We start from the raw sequence: 15,985 nt of genomic DNA on the forward strand, positions 1-15,985 counted from the left end.
GAGCCTACAGAGTGTATGTTTATATATCAATCTCTACCAGCTTTGTACCTTCCTATTCATATACCATGGGGTAAGCTTTGCATAGAATTCCATTACAATACATCCATTGTACACCGACAATGAGAGCAACTAGATTCTGCTCTTGTTCTATCTTGTAGTATATTTGGATGTGAAATATATCCTTTACAGATGATACTTCAAAACAGGTGCATACTTTGAAAGGTTTTCTTGAGATTTGTATATACCATGTCCTGGATCTGAAGAGATTTGATAATGTGCCATCATTGAGTAGATTTCTCTAATTGATAATGAGGGGCCTGAATAATTAAGAACATGTGGCTCTTCAAAATTAGTTAATGGTAATAATTAATATTATAAAAGTTCATCAAGGAAATCAAAGTTACAACTTTTAGGTAGTTTGTGGTTCTATAGTCTTGCTTTTTTAACAGTCCTTTACATGTTATCTTATGTCCCAAAATGAAAATTATGACTGTTCCGTTTCTCTTTCTAGCTTTTTGCCTTAAAGCTCCCTGAGGAAAGACTGTGTGGTACTCATTTCTTTATCTCCTTTGGTCTCTCAGAACAGAAGGCACTGTTGCAAATATTCACTGCCTCTTCCTCACCAGGATTTATATGGATAATATGGAATGAAATAATCCTTTATGGTTTTCTTATGCTATAATCATTTTTCAGACTTATTAGAAGAGAACAATATTTGTGTCTTCTGCCTCTGTCTCTTTATGAGAATGTGTTAATAGTCTTCCTGGCTAGCGAAAATCTTTTCATTCTTACTGCATTTGTTTGGTTCCGTATCATAATTTATGATCACTTAGATACCAGTGATTTCTCCATCCTACCATGATTGCCTCTTTATCTGAAAACAGCTGTCCACCTACCATTTGTCCCATCACTGACACTTTGCACATGGTCTCCATTTTATTGTGTATTGTATTTTTTAGTGTTTACTCTAAAAACACTGCAGACAAAGACCCTGTTATATATCTCTTTCTGCCTCCCATCTAATCTCTTTATGGTAATAGTATTAATAATACCAGATTGTCAAGCTCTATAATTACAAAATGATGTAGTGTCTGGCATGAAAGCGGATCTCTAATTATGCCTACCTGATGCTTTGCCTTATCCTTCACTAGGAATAAGAACCTATTTCTTAAGCCAGCTGTCATAGAACCATGGGGTAGGAGTTAACAAGGAAAAAATAGATAAATAGATGGCTCCCTTAATCTATATAAATTTCCTACCCACAGTCTTTTTTTGAGACAGAGTTTTCCTCTGTCACCCAGGCTGGAATGCAGTGGTGCAATCTTGGCTTACTGCAACTTCCGCCTTCCAGGTTCAAGTGATTCTCATGACTCAGCCACCCAAGTAACTGGGATTACAGGTGTATACCACCACACCCGGCTAATTTTTTTGTATTTTTTAGTAGAGATGGGCTTTTACCATGTTGGCCAGGCTGGTCTCGAACTCCTGGCCTCAAGTGATTCGCCCACCTCAGCCTCCCAAAGTGCTGGGATTACAGGCACGAGCCACCATGCCTAGCCAATTCTTTATCACTTAGTAATTCTGTCCTATTTCCCAGCTTATTTCCTTCACAGCATGAAATTGTGTTTATTGTTTGTCTCCCTATCAGGAACCTTGTTTGTCTTATTCACTGTTGAATTATTAGCACATAGTTCAGAGTTTGGTGTGTAATAGGAGCTTGATAAATATTTATTTATTGAATAATGAGAAGCATACTTGGTTTCATGTACATGAATACCTTGGAATTTTTAAAACCACTTTCTCTTCCACAGACTGGAGTTGAAGGACACATAAGATAATCCACAGGTGGCCTAGCACGGTGCCCTGGGGCCCTGGAGCACCGGGATTTATAGCGTGCCTGCTGGGGAGGTGGCTGTAGGAGAGGCCTGTGGGGTTGGGATGTCGGGGCTGCCCATAGACCCAGAGCAGAGCGTGCAGGAGCCACGGCACACTGGCTTTGTCCTGGGGCTGGACATGGGCAGTTCTGTGATCCGCTGCCACGTCTGTGACCAGGCTGCACGAGTTTGCAGCTCCAGCAAAGGTGGAAAGTCTTTATCCTCAAATTAGCTGGGTAGAAATTGATCCTGATGTTCTTTGGATTCAATTTGTTGCCATATTAAAAGAAGCAGTCAAAGCTGCAGGAATACAGATGAATCAGATTGAAATCTTGACATTTCAACACAGAGAGCAACTTTTATTATGTGGAACCAGAAAATGGGAAATCATTTTCACAACTGTATAAGTTGGCAAGACTTAAGAGCTATTGAACTTGTAAAATCTTGGAATAATTATCTTCTAATGAAGCTATTTCACAGTTCTTGCCAAGTGCGTCACTTTTTCACTGGAAGTAAATGAGTTTTTGCAGCCAATTTGTTCACTTTCACAACCCAGCAGACTTCTTTGAGATTGGTCTGCATTTTACAGAACCTGAGCAAAAGGCAGCTGAAGAAGAAAATTGTTGCTTTGAAACTATTGATACCTGACTGTTATGTAAGCTCACAAAAGGTTCTGTATATGCCACAGATTTTTCAAATGCTAGTACAACTGGACTTTTTGACCCATATAAGATGTGTTGGAGTGGTATCATTACCTCCTTAATTTCAATACCATTTCTCTTGTACCTCCCGTGTGGGACATAAGCCACAATTTTGGATCCTGGATGAAGAGATATCTGGTGTGCCTGTACCACTAGGTGCCTTGGTTGCTGACCAGTAGTCAGCCATGTTTGGAGAGTGTTGCTTCCAGACAGGTGATGTGAAAATGACCATGGGAACTGGGACATTTTTTGATATTAACACTGGAAATAGCCTTCAACAGACAATTGGAGGTTTTTATCCATTAATTGGGTGAAAAGATAGGGCAAGAAGTTATATGCTTAGGTGAAAGCAATGCAGGAGACACTGGTACTGCCACAAAATGGACTTAACAGTTAGAGCTTTTCACAGATGCTGCTGAGACTGAAAAAATGGCCAAAAGTGCAGAGGACTCTGAAGGAGTTTGTTTTGTTCCATCTTCTAGTGGATTACAGGCTCCATTAAATGACCCCTGGGCATATGCCTCTTTTATGGGGTTTGAAGCCTTCCACCAGTAAATACTATCTCTTAAGAGCAATATTGAAGTCAGTAGCTTTCAGAAACAAACAGTTATATGAGATGATGCAGAAAGAGATTCATATTCCTATAACAAAAAACGTGGGCAGATGGAGGAGTCTGTGAGAACGATTTTGTCATGCAGATGACTTCAGACCTGATGAAAGAGAATACAGACAGAACTGCTGACGTTGGCATGTCATTCCTGGGTACAGTTTATCTAGCTGGCCTGCTATTGGGTTTTAACAAGGAGGAACTAAAGAAACTGAGACAAAGTGAAGTGGTTTTCAGGCCACAGAAGAAATGTCAAGAATATGCAACAAGTATGGAAAACTGGGCCAGAGCAGTGAAATGCTCCATAAATTGGTATAACAAGACATAGCACTAAATGAAATGATCAAAACCGTAGATGGCTGATTTATGTGACATCCAGATGAGATGAAGCTCAGGGATAACGAATATGACAATGACTGAAAGGAGAAAATTTTAAATAAGCTTCATAACTTAAGAAGCATTGCTTTAAAAAACAAAACAAAACAAAAGCTCTTATTTTTTTCCCCTAAACCATGGTAAGGCAGCAATACCTCAAAACTTTATATCTTTTATTTTGTAGCAAATTCCAAAGGACATTAGTCATTTCCAATCATATTTTGACAGCTATAGGTTCTCTTCCTTTTTATACTGAGTCAGTGGTACACAGGAACATAATGATTTTCCTTCCAAGCTAATGGTTCTGGGTCAAGCACCGTGCACATTGTTCCAAAACTATGTGAAATATTATTTCTTTAATGCTTTAAAATTAAGTGGGCTATTTGAAGTGCACATAGCTAAAAAGAATGACTGAGAAAATGTGGAATTTTGAAACATTAATATTTTATGTTTAAAGCCATAATTTTCTAATATTATATCCAAATATGAGCTTAGTATGACCCTCTCAGACAAGCTTATGAGTTAATGCTTTCCTTTACTGGTCTTAAAGACACTGCCTTAATTTTTCCTTGTTCAACCAAAATCTGAGCATTCTTTCTACATTGAAAACACTGAAAACCTAATTTTAGTTAATGAACTAAAAAGAATACTGATTTTTAAGAAACAGAAAAATATTACTTATTTTCCTTCTCAAATAACATTTCTTTCAAAAACTTCTGGCTGAAGTATAACATGCTGTTAGTTAATGTAAATCTTCCCTTTCTCTTGTTCTTTATCTTTCTTCATTGTTTAGATGCTTATATAAATGTCTTTCGTTTTCATTAAGTGCCTAATTGACAGAGCTTAATTTGAAAAAAGTGCCCTAATTTATTGACCACTTAAGAATTGTCTTTATTGGGGTATTTATTTGTTTCTGCATCTTTTTGATGCTTGTTCAGTCTACTCATCCCTCTGCGTATGTGCGGTGGATAGCTGATAGAGGGGAGGAGAGTGCATCTATGCTCAGGATTGCCCTTTGGCCACTTAGCCAGAGATCCACAGGGCACAGCAGGGACACTCTCATATTCTCAGACTTTCTTGCAAGAAACAGTGAAGAGGAGTAAGTTGTGAGTAGTGTCAAGCTGGATGTAGAATTGTCCTAAGGCAGTTGACCCCACCTTCTAACCTGTTTTGCCTTTATTTGCCCCTCCCTACATTTGGGGTAGGTTCCATTTGGATATGCAGCAATAATGACTTTATTTCTCTCTTGGTCAGGATTTATCGCATAAAATCCTTTTATTATAGAGCTAGCTATTTAGTTACATAATAATCTAAGGGAGAGACTTCTAATTTTGTTTTTGCTGTCATATATGTCTATTTTGGAGACAGGTATGATAAAACTAGAAGTTAAATTGCATTTCTGCAAGTTCCATTTAAATAAACTTCAGATATCTTCTTAATCTAATTTTCTGATGAAGGCATTGTAGCAACTATATATTATCATTAAATCTACTAATGAAGATTTGGAAATATTTTTAGTATTAATAAATAGAGGTGTTTTATTTACTATAAAAAAAAAAAGAGAATTCACCGACACCTCCCCCTCCATACACCCCAGCTTCCCACTCTCCCACTCCGACTCTAGCTATAGGAATTATTGCTCCTGGGTTGAGCTTGGTGGCTCATGCCTGTAATCCCAGTACTTTGGGAGGCCAAGGCAGTCGGATCACTTGAGCTCAAATGTTCAAGACCAGCCTGGCCAACATGGTGAAACCCCCATATCTACTAAAAATACAAAAATTAGCCAGGTGTGGTGGCACGCATCGTTAATCCCAGCTACTTGGGAAGCTGAGGCACAAGAATCACTTGAACTCAGGAGGTGGAGGTTGCAGTGTGCTGAGATCACACCACTGCACTGCAGCCTGGGCAACAATGTAAAACTCTGTCTAAAAAATAAAAAGAAAAAAGAAAATAATTATTGCTCCTTGGTTTGTGTCCCAGATGGACTTTTGCAGCAATATAGTGACGGGGTAGTAAAGATATGAGGCTGAATTTGTAGTTGTCTAGACTTAATTTAATATAGAGTATCCAATTTATACCTTGTTTTTCATGCTCTTCACTCTAATGTCCTGGTAGGATTGAAATTGTATCTAAGGTCTGAGCACACAGCTTGCCTAAGGCTACAGTAGACCTTTCTTCAAATTTAAATTAGCTGAAGGCTGGTTGTCCTGTATGTGAAAATGTAATCAAACTATCCTGATTAGGCACAGGGCACAGCAATTAGGTGAATTATCTGAAGTCCTTGCTTTTTATCTGCTGACATTTATGATTAGAAAGCTTTAAAGAAGTTAAATTTCATTAATGGCATCCATTTGTATCTTATTACAGAATGTCTGTTTCCTGCAACCCAAAGAAGCTGCTTTTCTTTTCCTTATCTAATATTTAAGTTTGAACATATATTAAACATACCTGTTAAAGGAACTATACTGGCTGGGTGCTGTAGCTTACACATGTAATCCCAACACTTTGGGAGGTCAAGGCAAGAGGATTGCTTGAGCTCAGGAGTTTCAGACCTGCCTGGGCAACATAACAAGACCTTATCTGTATAATAAAACAAAAAATTAGCTGAGTGTGGTAGTGATCCAGGCCTGTGATTCCACCTACTCAGAAGGCTGAGGTTGAGGCTGCAGTGAGTTACACTCCAGCCTCGGTGACAAAGCAGACCCTGTCTCAAAAAAAAAAAAAAGGAACAATCTGCAGAATAAGGGTTAGGCATCTGTAGCCCTAGGTGTAAACCCTTTTTCTGCTACAGTCTCCAAAAGTGATCTCTATTAGCACAAGTTCCTTCTCTCCCCATCTGTAGATTATGAAAAAAAAATTCTGAGTAAAGATGCTAGGAGAATATTCATTTATTAGATGAATTCCATATAGACAAAGTATTTACCAAGAACCAAGCCCAGGAGCAGGGGACCACCAGGTTGCTTGGTGAACTGGCTTGGGTCAGAAATGGAGCAGGTCAAAACTCTTGTGCTAATCAGTAGTGGGATCGTGCCTCTGAATAGCCATTGCATTCCAGCCTGACCGAATAGCAAGATTCCATCTCTAAACAGATTTTTAAAAAGAAATAAGGTTTTGCCGGGCGCGGTGGCTCAAGCCTGTAATCCCAGCACTTTGGGAGGCGGAGGCGGGTGGATCACGAGGTCAAGAGATCGAGACCATCCTGGTCAACATGGTGAAACCCCGTCTCTACTAAAAATACAAAAAATTAGCTGGGCATGGTGGCGCGTGCCTGTAATCCCAGCTACTCAGGAGGCTGAGACAGGAGAATTGCCTGAACCCAGGAGGCGGAGGTTGCGGTGAGCCGAGATCGCGCCATTGCACTCCAGCCTGGGTAACAAGAGCGAAACTCCATCTCAAAAAAAAAAAGAAAAAAGAAAAAAGAAATAAGGTTTTTATATCCTTAATTATTATATATAATTATAATTAAGGATATAATTATATCCTTAATTATATTTAATAAGAATCTTTCTCTTTCTCTTAAAAGAATCTTTTGCTGACTCTCAACTTTTCCCGGAAAAAATGGATCATTCCCACCATATGGAGATGAGCTATATGGACCACAACAGTACCATGCCACCTTCTCACCATCACCCAACCACTTCAGCCTCACACTCCCATGGTGGAGGAGACAGCAACATGATGATGATGATGGTGAGTGCCATAGGAGGGGCAATGTGGGCCCTTTCCCATCCACTTGGGTAATAGAAATAATGGAATTGTAGTACTGGAAGTTTATTATCTTTAATGGTCAGTTTACCAGTGAGGAAAACTAAAGCAGACTCAAGCAAGTCAACTGATTTGCTCAAGATTATATAGCAAGTTCCTTACAGAGTCACACCAGAACCAAGATTTTAGGCTTCTTTCTTCGGTAATCCCTTCTAAAATCGACTATTTTCCGAATTAAGTTCTGGTCCTTATGCTTTGTGTGGAAAAGAGAAAAAGACAAAAGTTGATGGTGGGGGCCTGGGAGAGTACTCATGGTTGGTACCTATGGTAGTAATGCTCAATTAATGACAAAAGCCTCTCACTCGCATGAAGGTCTCTTCTTACTATCCAGGTCTTCTACTTTTAAATGTTCTAAGGTTCTTTGCCCATAATTCTCATTTAGAATTGCCATTCCTCTCTAACTGACTTGTTTTGGTTTTCTGGCAGCCTATGACCTTCTACTTTGGCTTTAAGAATGTGCAGCTACTGTTTTCCGGTTTGGTGATCAATACAGCTGGAGGTGAGTAAGCTATCAGGTAGTTGGAAGGGGATAGTCACATGAGAGGCAGTGACAAATAATTTGGAAGTCCAGTACCTCTTTCTTTCCTGATTACTGAGTCAACATGGTAATGATACATAACCATCTTGGTTCCTATTTTCCTACCTAGAAGGTAGGAAACACAGTACTTTTTTGGTCCTCTGGTAAACCTCCCTTAACTAACATGTATGTTTTGGAGCTCTAAAAAATAATTTAGATACCAGATGGAAGTCATTTGCAATCCATTTTCTTTCATTCTTTTCCAGAGTGTTTACTTTTTTTTTTTTTTTTTTTTGAGATGGAGTTTCACTCTTGTCACCCAGGCTGGAGTACAATGGCAGCAATCTTGGCTCATTGCAATCTCCGCCTCCCAGGTTGCAATCTTGGCTCATTGCATTCTGCTGCCTTAGCCTCCCAAGTAACTGGAATTACTGACACCTTACTACCATGCCCAGCTAATTTTTGTATTTTGTCTGTTATGAGATGAAGTCTCACTCTTGTCACCCAGGCTGGAGTGCAATGGTGTGATCTCAGCTCACTGCAACCCCTGCCTCCCAGGTTCAATCAATTCTCCTGCCTCAGCCTCCTGAGTAGCTGGGATTACAGGCACCTGCCACCACGCCTGGCTAATTTTTGTATTTTTAGTGGAGACAAGGTTTCACCATGTTGGCCAGGCTGGTCTCAAACTTCTGACCTCAGGTGATCCGCCCACCTCAGCCTCCCAAAGTGCTGGGATTACAGGCGTGAGCCACCACGCCTGGCCAAATTTTTGTATTTTTAGTAGAGACAGGGTTTCGCCACGTTTGCCAGGCTGGTCTCAAACTCCCGATTTCATGTGATCCGCCTGCCTCAGCCTCCCAAAGTGCAGGAATTACAGGAAGCCACTGTGCGCGGCCTCGGAGTGTTTACTTATTAGTCCTGAACATAAGACTAAGTCAAGTTCAAACACTACAAAATAAGTTAAAAACTATTGCTTTAATATAATACTTCTATTTTACAATAAATGACACAAAGAGTGAAATGACTTGCCCTCAATCGTAGAGTTAATACGTCAGAACTAGTACAAGGACCCAGACCTTCTAGAGCTACCTAGACCAGTGTTCTTCTAGTCTACCAAACTATGGCCCATATCCTTCCCGATTCTTGTCATGGCCATCTTAGTCATGCCTAGTTTGGGGGTAGATGATTACCCATCTCTTTGTGTCTATTGTGTTGTGTGGTATACTTTAAATTTAACTTGTGCAAACTCAGTAGTCAGTTGGACTGTCTTAGGTAACAGATGTCTCTTTGGAGCCACAAAATCAATTTGTTTTGGGAAGAGGGAGAGCATTTAGTTCACGTAATATGTTAAATTAGCAGTTTGAATACATTTATATCATTACCAACATGTCACAGTGTGACTTAGAATTGAAATCCCTATTCAGGAAATGTAGTCAGTCATTTATGAAACTAAATTGTTTTATTCCCTGTTTCCATATTCTACACTGTGTTTCAGTGTAACCTAATTTGATGACATCAAGCAGTCTGACCAAAAGGTTATTATTGTTCTGATTATTTTTCTTATCTTAATCAGAAAGTAAATATGTTCTTGGCAGAGGCAGTGGTTTTCAGTTACACCATCTTAGCTGTTCTCCTATCTGGGTAAGAGAAGAGGTAATAATATAATGTCTTCAAAAATTGAGAGTAGCATTTTTTCCTGTGTGTCTTTCTAGCTGGACAGCACATTGGCTAATGATTTTGCACGTTTGACAGTACTACCATATTTTCCTTCCATACTTAGAAATGGCTGGAGCCTTTGTGGCAGTGTTTTTGCTAGCAATGTTCTATGAAGGACTCAAGATAGCCCGAGAGAGCCTGCTGCGTAAGTCGCAAGTCAGCATTCGCTACAATTCCATGCCTGTCCCAGGACCAAATGGAACCATCCTTATGGAGACACATAAAACTGTTGGGTAAGAACTGAACAGATCCAGATGAAGTCCTAAAGAGCTCGATCAGTTAAGCAACATGGTAATGATGCATAACCATCTTGGTTCCTATTTCCTACCTAGAAAGGAAAGCAGCTGTCTGATCAGCAGCAGCCCTCTTCTTGAGTTAGTAGTTCTGTATGACCTTGATCAAAACTGTCCTTGGAGGTCTGGGTTTGTAGGTCATAAGCAGGCCAAAGGAGGAATGAGAGGAAGTCTTCTGCAAATACGAATATTTCTTCTGAGTTGTACATATTGGTCACTTTGGAAGAAGGGAAGTGAGGAATCCATATTTTATAATGTTTACCAAAATAATAACAAGAAATTCAGGTCAAGAGATAAAAGAATGGCAGATGGCAGTTGATTCTGTAAAAGGTTACACCTAGTCAGCTCTGTCCTCTTTTTGTTTACAATGTAAGACTATATTGATTTCTGCATTCTGTCTAAGAAAGTGTTTCGATGATTATTGGTTTTTCCCGTAGATTGGCAAATGCTTTTTGAGATTATTTTAATAAAATGTAAGTCTTAAAACCAAATTGGACCTTAAGAAATCCTATAGACTGACATCCTGCTTTTAAGCAAGCAATGTTTATTCCTGTTGTACTGATGAGCTTATTGAGGCCCAGAAGGATTGTGACCTATCTAAAGTGATACAGGGGATGAGTAGCCAGGTCTCCTTATCCCTATTTAAGTGATTTCTACTACACTACCCAACCCTCAATTCTATTTTTTTTTTTTCTAGAGACAAGTTCTCCCTCTATTGCCCAGACTGAAGTGTAGTGCCACGATCTTGGCTCACTGCAACCTCCACCTTCCAGGCTAAAGCATTCCTCCCACCTCAGTCTCCCAAGTAACTGAAACTACAGGCATGAGCCATCACGCCCAGCTCATTTTTTTATTTTTTGTAGAGATGGTATTTTGCCATGTCGCCCAGGCTGGTCTAAAACTCCTGAGCTCTGGCAATCAGCCCACCTTAACCTCCCAAAATGCGGAGTTTAAAGGCATTAGCCACCACCCCCAGCTTCTGTTTCCATTTTTGTAGTATGTAAACTTTGCAAAGGTGGGAAGCCTAAAAATATTTTTAGGCAGATAAGCCCAAGAGGGTTTATGGCCTCCCTTTCAGGATCTAAGGCAGAGATAAGTCGGGATTTCTCCTTGTTCCTTTCTCCTCCTCCCGAAAAGTGTTCCTCCTGCTGGAGGAACCACAACCATATCTGGCCAATGCTTATAAGCCTGACAGCCTTATGCTGTTTCATTTCCAGGAACCAATCAAAGAACATTAAATTACCCATGAGTTGCCGGAGTGGCTGTCCAGTTCCAGCTGAGCTCATAGCAAGAACCCTTCCCTCTTTCTCCTGATCTGCAGAACTCCTAGGAGTCCCTGACTGTTGTGTTCCTGTTTACTCTCCAGGCAGCAGATGCTGAGCTTTCCTCACCTCCTGCAAACAGTGCTGCACATCATCCAGGTGGTCATAAGCTACTTCCTCATGCTCATCTTCATGACCTACAACGGGTACCTCTGCATTGCAGTAGCTGCAGGGGCCGGTACAGGATACTTCCTCTTCAGCTGGAAGAAGGCAGTGGTAGTGGACATCACAGAGCATTGCCATTGATGTCAAACTCTATGGCGTGGCCTTATCGATTGCAGTGGGAAGCTGTTCAAGACTTGAAGACGTGATTCCTGCTCCAATCATCCCTTCTTGCTCCTCTTTGTATGCACACATGTGCACACACACACACACACACACACACACACACACCCCTGCTCAACAGAGGTTTAGTTTACAGTGTCTGAGCTAGTTGTTAAAGTAGTAACCTCCCAAATTGTTTTTTCTAATAAGCTGAGATTCCTATTTCTTGTAAGAAGCCACCTATGAGATGTCGTTTCCTCCTCTATAATCTTAGAGCCAAGTTATATATTCTTGTCTAGTCCATGTAGCTTTCTTTTCAATGACTTGATCATCAGCTTCCTTTTTTAATTTTTAACAGTTAGTAAATTTGGTGGTTTTTTCCCCTGGGTCAGTGATGGAAAGGGGTTAACTTCAGGCGGGATTAATTGCAGCTGAGGGAAATTCTTGCCCAACTAAACCCAGAACTGAAACATAACATTAGAAAATAAGGTCCAGGGCCAGGCGCAGTGGATCATGCCTGTAATCTCAGCACTCTGGGAGGCCGAGGCAGGCTGGATCACCTGAGGACAGGAATTCAAGACCAGCTTGGCCAACATGATGAAACTCTCTCTCTACTAAAAATGCAAAATTAGCTGGGCATAGTGGTGGGAGCCTGTAATCCCAGCTACTTGGGAGGCTGAGGCAGGAGAATTGCTTGAACCTGGGAAGTGGAGGTTGCAGTGAGCCGAGATGGCACCATTGCACTCCAACCTAGGCAACAAGAGTAAAACTCCATCTCAAAAAAAAAAAAAAAGAAAAAGAAAAGAGGTTCAGTTTTGGATTCAGTGAGTGGGAAATACACTGTGCCTTTCTCTAGATATGATGCATTACACCAGAATCTTTGTAGTGTGCAGAGGGATGGTTTGACACTAAACACACTGAGAGCTTGCAGAGTGTGTATTCTTGGATGGCTGACTCATCCACTTGCATTCCCACTTAACACTTTGATTAGCATGAACTTGCCAATCAAAAAAATGACAATCAATTTGAGAAAACAGAAATAGGTATTTTAAAATAAAACCATTCGCAGTTTGCTTTGATACCTTGGTTTGTCCCAGCTGAAGTGAAGCAAAAGAGTTTGAATTATTTTTCCCGTTATTGTTTTCGCATGTCTGCCTCTAAAATAAGTGATTTTCAAGCTTTAGTGTGCATCAGAATCATCTGTAGGGCTTGTTAAACCACTGGTTGCTGGGCCTCAACCAAAAAGCCCCCAAATTGGCACTTCTGAGTTCCTGCTGATGTTACAGGGGACCACACTTTGAGAATCTCTGCGTTAAGCTAAGGAAGTAATTTCCTTGTAGGTTGGGCTGCTTGGTATTGAGCATGGAAATTTGAATTGCTGATTGGTAGATGGTGTGTCTGGACTTAACTCACTTGGTAAATACTACTGACCAATACCTAATCATTCTTTTTTTCACCTCCACCTGTGTGTATGTGTACCCAAGCACACATGCGTGAAGGGCTTTAGCCAAAGTATTTTTACTAGTCTATGTGAAGTCACTAGTCCTTATTTTTAAAGGTCTGTGGTTTCTTGGAAGTAGTTTGATTGTTGAGAGAGACCTTTGATCTGCAGTGTAAATCTACCAGTCACGGGCCAGAGGGGCAAAAGCCCAGCTTCCTCTTTGGAAAGACCTAGTTTGCTGATGGTCAGATTTTCCTCAGGCTCCAACAACTGTGCTCATACCAAGCAGATCCTCATTTTCCATATAACCATCTTTGTTATTCGTGGGGGGTTAATTACAAGTGGCCAGAACCCCTGTTCTCAATGAAGAATCACATTGGATTTTTATTCTGTTCAGTTGTAGTCTACACTGCAGTCTTATTCCCAGTCCAAACTACCTCTATAAATTGATTTGTCTTGTGCCGGTTGTTAAATCCTGCCCTCCTTGGTGCTAGATCCAGTTGTGCCTCAGGGCAGAGGAAACAAAACACAGATATTCTGTTGGCCTGTGTTGTGGTTTTGAAGTTTGTACTTTCTCCATGGGTGCCAGTTAAATATTGGAGAGCAAGGAATGTGTACTTGTATGGCTTTGAACCAAGAGAGGGTTATGGGCCTCTGGATTGAGGTTAAAATCCAAGAACCAACATTTAGAGCCTTGTGCTTTTCTCTCATTCCATCCCCTTATAATGATGATACTTAGCATGAGCAGAGTGAATAACAGGTACTGACAAAGTCCAACACAAAGGTATAATACAGCCTGTTGTCTTAAGCCAAGAAATCATAAAACCATGCGTAATAAATAGGAATCAATAGTTAGTAGTGACTCTGGTGCTCTCTAGAAATCTCAGCATGAACTGCTATAGAATACCCTCCCAGCAGCAAAACCTTATCAGTAAGGTAAAAGCAAGGCCAGCCAGACACAATGGCTCACGCCTATAATCCCAACACTTTGGGAGGCCAAGGTGGGAGGATGGCTTGTGTCCCAAAGTTCGAGCCCAGCCTGGGCAACATAGTGAGATCCCAGCTCTATAAAAAAAAAAAAAATAGCTGGGTGTGGTAGTGCACACCTGTAGTCCTGGCTACTTGGGAGGCTGAGGAGGATTGCTTTAGCCCAGGAGGTTGAGGCTGCAGTGAGCCATGATTACGCCACTGCACTCAGCACAGGTGACAAAGCAAGATCCTGTCTCAGCAACAAAAGAAAATTCAAGGCCAGTTAAGACAAAATACTATGACTTTGAAATTCACAGAAATATCAGTTTGGATTAGGTCTTTAGGTATTAAGGATAATCTCCTGAAAAACGAATTTCAGAGATTCTTAGACTAGCTGCCAAAGGATGAAGCTACTGAAGGAGAAAAACAAAGCTCAAAGCTTAAATTTCATCTTGAGCTCGTGGATTGTGATAATACAATGATTTCATTGACTTTTCATTTCTGTATACCTGCATTTGGAATTTAATGCTTCACTTCTTTGTTCATTTTGGATCTAAACTTCTTCCTCCTTCTCCATTCACATCTATTAGAAGACTACATCACCATTTCTTTGGCCCCTTACTCTGCTGTCCTTTCCCTTTTCTTTCAGTTTTTAATCTCATATGTCTAGTGTATTAAATCTCCCTAGCTCTCATGCAGTAAACAATGCTATGCTGTGGATATAAATACCAACCAGAAATTGGTATTTATAAACCGGTTAGAGACTTTAAGTCTGCTTCAAGAGGCAGGTGCCCCACTGGAATTTCTATAAGACTGGTACCATCCCCAGAGTTACAGAATCTTAGGTGCTGTCTCTAGTCTGTGATGGAGGAACACCCAGTATCCCCATTGCCCACAAATGGAATCCTCACTGTATCCACCAGATTAGAAATTAAGGTTTCTTCACTACTTCTATGGTAGGGTTGTCTGAAATTCCCCTTCAGGCTGTGGGTACTGGTCTTGGGTTCTAGTTACAAGGGGTTCCTTATAAGGCACAGGCGGAGGGGAGTACACTTTCATGTCATTTAATTTTAATCCTGCCCTCTCCAGCTGCTTCTTCAGAAGATACATCAAAAGATACAAAGTCTGGGCCGGGTGCAGCAGCTCACACCTGTAATCCCAGCACTTTGGGAGGCTGAGGTGGGCAGATCGCCTGAGGTCAGGAGTTCAAGACCAGCCTGGCCAATGCAGTGAAACCCCGTCTCTACTAAAAATACAAAAATTGGTCAGGTGTGGTGGTGTGCGCCCGTAATCCCAGCTACTCAAGAGGCTGAGGCATGAGAATTGCTTGAACCCAGGTGGTGGAGATTGCAGTGAGCTGAGATCGCACCATTGCACTCCAGCCTGGGCGACAAGAGCAAAACTCTGTCTCAAAAAAAAAGATACAAAGTCTGCATTTGATATAATGCCTTAATTACTGGGTCTACAATTAATATTGACTGTTTTAGATTGTAAGCTCCTGGAGAGCAGTATTGCTGTAGTAGGAATGTTTTAACAGTGTCATATGCAAAAGAACAAAATAAATATTTTGATTTTGTGATTCTATGCAAGTCTTTCTACCCAGAGTGATAACACAATAAGCTAGTCTCTTCATCATCTGCATAGAGCCTGGCCATTACCATCAGTTTTTTAAAGTGTCAGTATTTCAGGTAGTATGATCCTTTTAGATTTTCAACTCACTCTCCTCCTACTCTACTTAAAATGACATGCCTAGAACATGCTAGAAGATTGATGTGACCTTCTGCACAGGAGACAGGGTCTTCACAAAGCCACAAGTATTTCAGTATATTGAGGATTCCTCAATTTGAAAGCCAACTTTTGTCACATCATAATCCATTCCTGTTTTTGCTGTCAGGCAAGAGATTCTGAGCTGGGCCTATAGGAAGTTCACTGCCATAGCTTGAGATGTACAGTGACCCTGCCAGTCCCTTTGGTAATGCTAAAATGCTGACATTACTTGCTCTTCCCACTGACCCCCAGTGAGCCTTTTGCCGTCAGCACCATTCCTAGTGTCTTCTTTAGTGTAGTATGATGAGCATGGACTTCGGAGTCAATGGATTTGCATCCTGGCTCCACCGCTTACTCGCAGTATGACCTCAGGA

General features: G+C 40.8%; 1 protein-coding gene and 1 pseudogene across 4 annotated transcripts in view; both read left to right on the forward strand.

Moving 5' to 3' along the window:
- Nucleotides 1–15,428, forward strand: part of SLC31A1 (solute carrier family 31 member 1) — a 44,339-nt gene extending 28,911 nt beyond the window's left edge. Inside the window, exons 2-5 of one of the 3 annotated variants that reach the window (XM_032240388.1) lie at nucleotides 7,081–7,250; nucleotides 7,749–7,821; nucleotides 9,620–9,788; nucleotides 11,215–15,428. In XM_032240388.1, the coding sequence (XP_032096279.1) occupies nucleotides 7,116–7,250; nucleotides 7,749–7,821; nucleotides 9,620–9,788; nucleotides 11,215–11,416 (579 nt within the window). In that variant the 5' untranslated portion in view covers nucleotides 7,081–7,115 and the 3' untranslated portion in view covers nucleotides 11,417–15,428. Of the gene's footprint in view, nucleotides 1–7,080; nucleotides 7,251–7,747; nucleotides 7,822–9,619; nucleotides 9,789–11,214 lie in introns of all 3 variants that reach the window. The other 2 variants (XM_032240389.1, XM_032240387.1) reach the window with 2 other exon arrangements.
- LOC116524873 lies at nucleotides 1,494–5,111 on the forward strand (annotated as a pseudogene). The gene has a single exon (XR_004257514.1). The product of XR_004257514.1 is annotated as a putative glycerol kinase 5 pseudogene (transcript).
- Nucleotides 15,429–15,985: the final 557 nt, after the last annotated feature.

This window comes from Sapajus apella, unplaced genomic scaffold (genome assembly GCF_009761245.1).
Source record: "Sapajus apella isolate SASKATOON/1434 unplaced genomic scaffold, GSC_monkey_1.0 scaffold46, whole genome shotgun sequence".
NCBI lineage: Eukaryota > Metazoa > Chordata > Mammalia > Primates > Cebidae > Sapajus > Sapajus apella.